Here is an 8,146-nt window from a genome sequence, read left to right on the forward strand (position 1 = left end):
GGCTGGAGGAACGGGAAGAAATAAAATGTTATCAGCGGCGTGGCAGTCACGGTTGAACGATTAAAAAAAAAAACTTATATTTATTTTTACTTGGCAAAATAAGGAATCATACGTCATGTTTTTGGTCTTAGATACATCGGTATCCGTATGTCCAGCTTATGTTCGTGTATGTGTGTGTGTGTATTATAGGCAGAAAAAATATCTAAGGTACGTAGCCAGCAACGTCTGTTAGGTTATACTTTATATAATTTTTATATAGTTAACACGACGTCCTTATTACGTTACCGTTCACTATCCCTACTGCATTCACTTTACCATCAGTATTCGTCATCACTGCTATTTTAGTTTTCTGTAAAAGAAAAAAAAAACTACCGAGCCTAGAGGGCTGCAAATTAACAGACTTAGTCATACGACCACATGACCCCTTTTTGAATTCTATTTTTATATTATATATACTATATATATATATATATATATATATATCTATATATATATATATATATATATATATATATATATATATATATATATATATACGTATCATGAAAATTATTCGAAAACAATTAATCGAAAAAACAATTATTCGAAAAAAACATTTATTCGAAAAACAGCTATTCGAATGGAAAGTTGTTCGAAAGAAAGTTATTCGAAAGGACAATTATACGAAATGATAAGTATTCGAAATGTTGTTTGAACCTTACTCTAATAAGCAATTGTTCAAATAGGCAAATAACTGTTTGAATGTTTGTTTGAACGTTATCCGATTTTCTTAGTTCAAATGTTTGTTTGAACGTTATCCGATTTTCTTAGTGGTAATAAACGTCGTGAAGGACATCAAGCACCAAGGACTTCATTTCTTCGGAATACTGCAGCCCTTCAGTGATGGCCGAATACATTTCAAGTGAAAAAGGCAAGCCTATGCTTAAAATCGATGGTTTCCTATTCGTGAAAGACAAGCAAGATATATTGGAAGTGCATCGTATTGCAAAAGCCGAACAATTACCAATGATGGTGAAGTGATTAAAGTTTCTCGTGAACATAACCATTCCGGTGATGCTGTCAATACAGAAGTGCGCAGTTTTATGAACAAAGTGAAAAGTGATGCGAAAGAAAGCCGTGATTCTCCTCAGTATGTCATTTCTGCAGCTGCATCGCAATTAAGTGAAAGTGCCGCGCAAGCTTTACCACAAATAAGCTCTATAAAAAGAACTATTCACAACGTAAGACAAAAAGAAAGAGCAGGCTTAGCTAATCCAATTCATAGACGGGAAATTTTTTTGGTTTTCAAACAACTGACCAAACTAAAACTCATAAAGGGAGCAGTTTTTGCTATATGATTTCCAGCCATTACGATGATAGAATGCTTATATTTGCAACTCAGAATAATTTGAGTCTACTTGAGAAGAGTGCAAATTTACAAGTGGACGGAACATTTAAAACTGTGCCTCAGTTATTTGAACAATTATATGCTGTACATGCTGTGAAGAATAATTACACCATTCCTGTGGTCTACGCCTTACTTCCAGATAAAAGGGCTGAAACTTATAGAAGATTATTTGCTCAAATTAAGTCTATGGTTCCAAATTTACAAGTTTCAACCATAACTTCAGACATTGAACTTGCAGCTATAACTGCCGTTAAAGAAGAATTCAACACAGCTTCTCATTATGGATGCCTTTTCCACTTAGGCCAGTGCTTGTATCGAAAGATATGTGATTGTGGTCTGAAAGTGAGATACGATACAGATTCCGAATTTGCTTTAAAAATTCGAATGCTGTTAGCCCTAGCCTTTGTCCCCGTTGACAAAGTTACTGAATCATTTGAAGCTTTACTAGATTCAGATATATATCCTCAAGATGTAAATCCTATTTTAGATTATTTGAAGATTCGTGGATTGGTCGTCCTTCAAGACAGTCATCGACGTTAGTCCTATGTTGAAATAAGTATGTGGTCTTGTTTTGAGAGAGTCAATACTGATTTGCCTAGGACTAACAACGCACTTGAAGGATGGCACAGAGCTTTTTTACAGCAAATGTCATCTCATCATCCAACAATATGGAAGTTCCTAGATGCTTTAAAAAGAGAGCAGGGTTTACAAGAAATTCACATTGCAAAAGTAAGAGCAGGAAGCACAAATATGAAGAGTTCCAAGAAATATCGTGACTTGAATGAAACGATAAAAAAGTTAGTGGCAACCATTTAAGAGTACTCAGTATTAGAGTATTTGCGCGTTGTAGCGCATAACTTGCATTTATAAGTAAATCTGTTTTATTTTTACACATTTGTTTAAATAAAGAATTTTACATTTCGAATAATTACCATTTCGTATAATTGTCCTTTCGAATAACGTTCTTTCGAACAATTTTCCATTCGAATAATTGTTTTTCGAATAACTGTTTTTCGAATAATTGTTTTCGATTAATTGTTTTCGAACAATGTTCACATAATCATATATATTATATATATATATATATATATATATATATATATCTATATATATATATATATATATGTGTGTGTGTGTGTGTGTGGTGGATTTTCCGAGGTTGTAAGGAGGTCCACACAACCATCATATTAAATTTAAGTTTTATTTTCATTTTTATTTTTTTTTTATTTTTGCATATCGACCTCTGTTTTGGTTATTGCCCTATTTTGTCGCTTTGAGTGGGGGCATCATCAAGAGTAAAAGTGGGCAAAAGGGAGCAACGCAAAAATATGCGTAAATTAAATATAGTTTTTTTAATTTGAGGCGCTGGACACTCATACTCGTTCGCTCCCTGGGGAATAAGAAAAAAAATCAGTTCAAGGTGACGTGGACTCTGTAAAGCACGATGACACTCATTATCATCCAAATCAATTACATTTTTGACATTCAAATACAACGTGTTGATTAATGAGACCTTTGGCAAAAGCTCAGTTGTTTTGCATCGTTGAAATGAACCGTGCTATTCATTGCAGACACCGAGAGATTAATCATTCATATTGACATTGGCCTGTTTTTACAATTAACTCCAAACATATTTCTCCATTGCTGTTGAACCATCCTTCTATAATTTATGTGAACTTATGTCCTCATTGCCAAATAATAATAATAATAATAATAATAATAATAATAATAGAGAAATAAATCCTCGGTTATGTAAATGTACATATATTTAAAGATAAATCTCTACAGACAGCTTTCGGGAATCTGTTCGATTCCCAAACTGAAAAGGGGATTCGAACAGATCCCTGAAAGTTTTCGATACAGATTGATCTTTAAATTTATGTACATTTACATAACTGTGGGTTTTTTTTCTTCATTTCAAAACACATGCTACAGTGAGGTTTTTTTAATCAAACAATTCCGAATTCGCCCAAAAGTCTGCATTCGCCTACAATTCCGAATTAGCCCATAAGTCGGAATTCGCCCACAATTCCGAATTCGCCCAAAAGTCAGGATTCACCCACAAGTCAGGATTCGCCTACAATTCCGATTTCGTCCACAATTTCGAATTTGCCCACAATTTCGAATTCGCCCACAAGTCAGAATTCGCCCACAATTCCGAATTCGCCCACAAGTCAGAATTCGCCCACAATTCCGAATTCGCCCACAAGTCAGAATTCGCCCACAATTCCGAATTCGCCCACAAGTTAAATTCGCCCACAATTCTGAATTCGCCCACAATTCCGAATTCGCCCACAATTCCGAATTAGCCCACAAGTCAGAATTCGCTCACAAATCAAAATTCGCCCACCATGCCGAATTCGCCCACACTGTGGAGTAAATTCGCCCACACTTTGGAGTCATTTCGCCCACAAGTCAGAATATTTCCGATGAAGGAATATAAGGAAAAACTGCTCCTTCCCTCCCTCCCTTCCCGTGTGAGATTTGAACCCTAGGCACGTGAGCTTAGATTTGAATTGAATATAGAATTTAGGCCAAAGGACTTCTGAGGCCATTCAGCGTTAAACGGAAACTGCCAGGAAAAGGTTCGAAAGGTGTAACAGGAAGAAAAACCTCAAAGCAGTTGCACTATGAATCAACTGTTAGGAGAGGGTGGAAAGTAAAATGGAAGAAAGAGAATATGAAAGGAGGTACAGTTAAAGGAACTGAAAGGGTTGCAGCTAGCGGCCGAAGACACGCTGTAAAGAACATTAAGTAATGTCTACAGTGCACATCATGAGGTGCACTGGCTTCACTACCCTCGTACAGGGACGAGAGCTCGGATAGGTTGCCATAACTAGCAATGCCATGAATGAAAGGAGCCAGTTGTGGGTCAGGAGGCGATTAGAGATCTTTGAGGCCTAAAACACTCAAAGTTCATTCCAGGTGGTTTCTTGTTGAATGAAAGTTGGTCGAATAAATCTTGACACCAAATCTAAACTCTGCAAGTTCATTTCCTCTCATCGGTCGAACTATTATTTGATTGTATGGTGTTTTTACGTTGCATGGAATCAGTAGTTATTCAGCAACGGGGCCGACGGCTTTACGTGACTTCCGAATCACGTCGAGAGTGAACTTCTATCTCCAGAAATATACATTTTCAACTCCTCAATGGAATGACCGAGAATCGAACTCGCGGCCACCGAGGTGGCAGGTCAAGACCATACGATCACGCCACTGAGGCGCCATCGGTCAGGCGGTTTCTTTGCATTTCTTGCTTCATTAATTAGACCAGTAAAACAGCCTTCATTTAATTCAAGAAATCCAGATTTTATCCTTCTATGATCGCAACACAAAAATTGTTCGAGTTTCTACTTACCAACAATATAAAATCCAGTTCTATTATACTAGATCATTTGGAATCTCAACAGATTTATTTTTTTTTTAATTCTCGAGCTCCTGAAGACGTTTCGATTCATAATTTGAAGATCATCTAAATTATGATCCGTCCTTCTGTTAATGAGGTCGAAGCGAAATCCTTTGATCTTATATATATATATATATATATATATATATATATATATATATATATAAATATAAATATATATATATATATATATATATATATATATATATATATATATATATATATATATATATATATATATATATATATATATGTGTGTGTGTGTGTGTGTGTGTGTGTACATATATATCTTATGGTTTAGATTACCGGAGAACACAAACGCTGGGAAAATAGAAAATATATTAAAAATTCCTCTCGGCAGCGAGGCTTCTGTTTACCCAGATGCACAGAACGTGAAAAATTATCTCCCAGACCTAAGTTAAGGTTTTTAGACGCTGAGTTTGTCAGAGAATATTCGAGGAACGTTCTAGAAGGAAGAAAGAGCTCTATATTTACCGGAAATGTAACCGAATAGAGGAAATGTCTTTTCTCCATATTGGGATGTAAGGGAGTATGTTTAAAATACAAAGGCGCTTCTGGGCGAAATAGTTTGGATTTTTGTACTTTTATTTCCGTGTAAAGAAGGATAAATAAATGAACCTTTAACTATTCTGTCAATATGGAAATTAATATTTTATCTGAAACAAAAGTACCTTTTGGTGGAGGCAGACAGTTGACAACAGCTGAGAAAGTATTTTGTGTTTAATAAAAAAACTAAATAAAAATAAACAACACAAAAAACTTAACACGGAATTGTTTCTGTGCTGTTGTTAGAATCTGTTTTCTTATAACTAGTAAGAAAAGTCGATTTTAATGAGAGAGAAAGAGAGAGAGAGGTTTAAGCTCGAGTTTTCCGTCGCCAGAAGGTTTGCTAACACTTAAGCGAGTTTAATTCGTACAAATTATCTGAGTTAATGTCACAAATGAAAGTTACAGCTTGTTGACACCTGAAAGAATGATAATTTTAATAATAATGACAATACTAAGTTCATAAATTCTTTGACCAGCTAACCCAATGATAATGTCAATAAATAGTAATAATAACATATATATAAAAAGGGATTATTATGACTTTGTAACCATCTCTATCAAACTAGCTGTTCACTAATTATGTATCTTTTATTCAATATATATAGTTTTACTGCTGTAAATGAAAATTCGTAACTGCTACCGAAATAATTAAAATTACTTTACTCAGTGCAACAGGGGGACATTTGAGTGCTTGCATATGTACAGTGGTGGTTCAGATTCTCAGACTCAACGTGACGTTGCCAAGTAGTGTTAAACTTTTTTTTTTATTTCTAATTTTTTACATGTCGACAAGTTTGCGAATTAACAGCTAGCCCTATTTTCCTTATGGTTATATAAATATGATCCCTTTTATGCATTGGTATGATTTGCAATCTGTGTGATTTGAACTTATTTTTTTTTACTTTGCTTAGTTCAAGGTGCCGTGTGATTAGGTTAGCGGTGCCACCAGTGAAAGCACACCTAACACGCTCCTCGGACTGGTCAACATAACCACGTCTGCAGCATTATGACAGTAGACCTAGTAAGCTCAACAGTCATAAAAAAATTTTCAAAGTAGGAAAATGAATTACAACCAGTTTTCTTTGAATGTTGAAGTTTATGCTGTGTTTAAGCTGCCTGAATATATGTTGCAAAATGTTTCATAGGCCTAAAGACATCATCTAAGCCATCTGAGATGCAATCTGTTACTAATGAATTTATTTGTAGAGATTACCTGTTCTTTGAGAAATACGACTGGAATATGAATTATAACAGTTTTCTTTGAATGTTGAAGTTTCAGGCTGTGTTTAAGCTGCTTGTATGTTGCAAAATGATTTATAGGCCTAAAAAAAAATTTCTACGCCTTCTGAAATGTAATCTGTTACTAATGTTTTTATTTGTAAAGATTACCTGTTCTTTGAGGAATAAAAGATGATGATTTTGATTATATGAAGAAGATGGCTATTAATCGAAAATCATAAGTATTAATATTATGGCGTATGGAACACTTGTTTTTCAACTGGTTTAGAATATTATATTCTTAAAAGTCCTTCTGCTCGTTGTTGGTGTATAATTTATTCTTTCAAAAGGTAACTTGAAGTGCAAGAATGTGAAGATAACCTCATTTGGTTTCTGGCCAGAAATTGTTAATATAGAGATGTGACTGTTAAGTGTAAAGTAAAGAAATGTAACACCTAGGCCTAGGAACAATATCTAAGCTTTGACAAAAGAATAATTGCATAGGCATATTTGCTAGTATGCCATAATTTTTTGATATATTTAAGAATTACAACAAATAATTATGTATGAAAATCCAAATATTCCTCTAACACATATAAAGTAAATGTTTTCAAGATAATTTCATTGTCGCTACTCAGTGTAGCCCTACTTATGTTACACCGGGTGGTTGTTGCACCGACACTAATGATACGTTCATACGTCACACACTGTCCCCTCACACGTTGTTCATATAGGTGGGCGCATTCTACTTTTGTATATAGTACATATTTACATTTTTTTCAGCATTGAGGTGTAAAAGCAATCAAATAGGACTATTTCAAATTTTATGCTTGCTTTGGAAGCATTATTAATGTTATGACAATTTCTCTTCGTTTTTTTTATTTAACATTTGAACTGATGCTTGATGACGACTTCATTTTGGTCAAATGCTTCAGCGATGTGTGAACGAAAGTTCTGAAAATGTTTCAAAAGAGATTTTTCTGAAATTTGCTACATGTGACATTTTCTTACAGTTTTGAAATATATGAGAGATTTCACTCTTATGGAACATATTATGGCCTTATTGTATGCAATAATCGCATTTCCGTATTGAAATAATAGATAAATATGGAGCATGCCAGGTTGCCAGTTAGTGAAATCCTATGGAGTCATGTCGCATGAGATTTGAGCATCACTGTACATCTACATCTACATCTCCTTATTCGCCTCGAACCATCAAATAACCTTTAAACCGTTTGCGTTGTGGTTGTTGTTGTTGTTTCTTGTAGTTTTCATCGTCAAAATAAACTAACCTTTCGCAGACTTTTAAACTCCATTTCCTTGATCCATTTCCTGGAAATGCAAATAGCTCTGGGATGTTGCTCGTTATCGGTAATGACCGACTCATTAAAGTAATGACAGTAAAATAATTAATCTTAAATTAAATAACGGTAATTAATAGTATCTTGTTCGCCTTTTTTTTCTATCTCCCTTTTTGCTAGGAGTGACGATAATCTTTTACTTGTATGATTTATATCATAGTTAGAATTTTGTGCCAGAAATTATTATTTTTTTCTTTATTCCCA

At 34.4% G+C, this 8,146-nt stretch overlaps 1 protein-coding gene across 1 annotated transcript; it reads left to right on the forward strand.

Moving 5' to 3' along the window:
* Positions 1-1,333: 1,333 nt before the first annotated feature.
* LOC135226035 (uncharacterized) lies at positions 1,334-1,927 on the forward strand. The gene has a single exon (XM_064265512.1). The coding sequence runs from the start codon at positions 1,334-1,336 to the stop codon at positions 1,925-1,927; it is 594 nt and encodes a 197-aa protein (XP_064121582.1).
* Positions 1,928-8,146: the final 6,219 nt, after the last annotated feature.

This window comes from Macrobrachium nipponense, chromosome 14 (genome assembly GCF_015104395.2).
Source record: "Macrobrachium nipponense isolate FS-2020 chromosome 14, ASM1510439v2, whole genome shotgun sequence".
Lineage (NCBI taxonomy): Eukaryota > Metazoa > Arthropoda > Malacostraca > Decapoda > Palaemonidae > Macrobrachium > Macrobrachium nipponense.

Coding starts and splice junctions, on each gene's coding strand:
- LOC135226035 (XM_064265512.1), top strand. CDS start 1,334: ATGATTTCCAGCCATTACGATGATAGAATGCTTATATTTGCAACTCAG.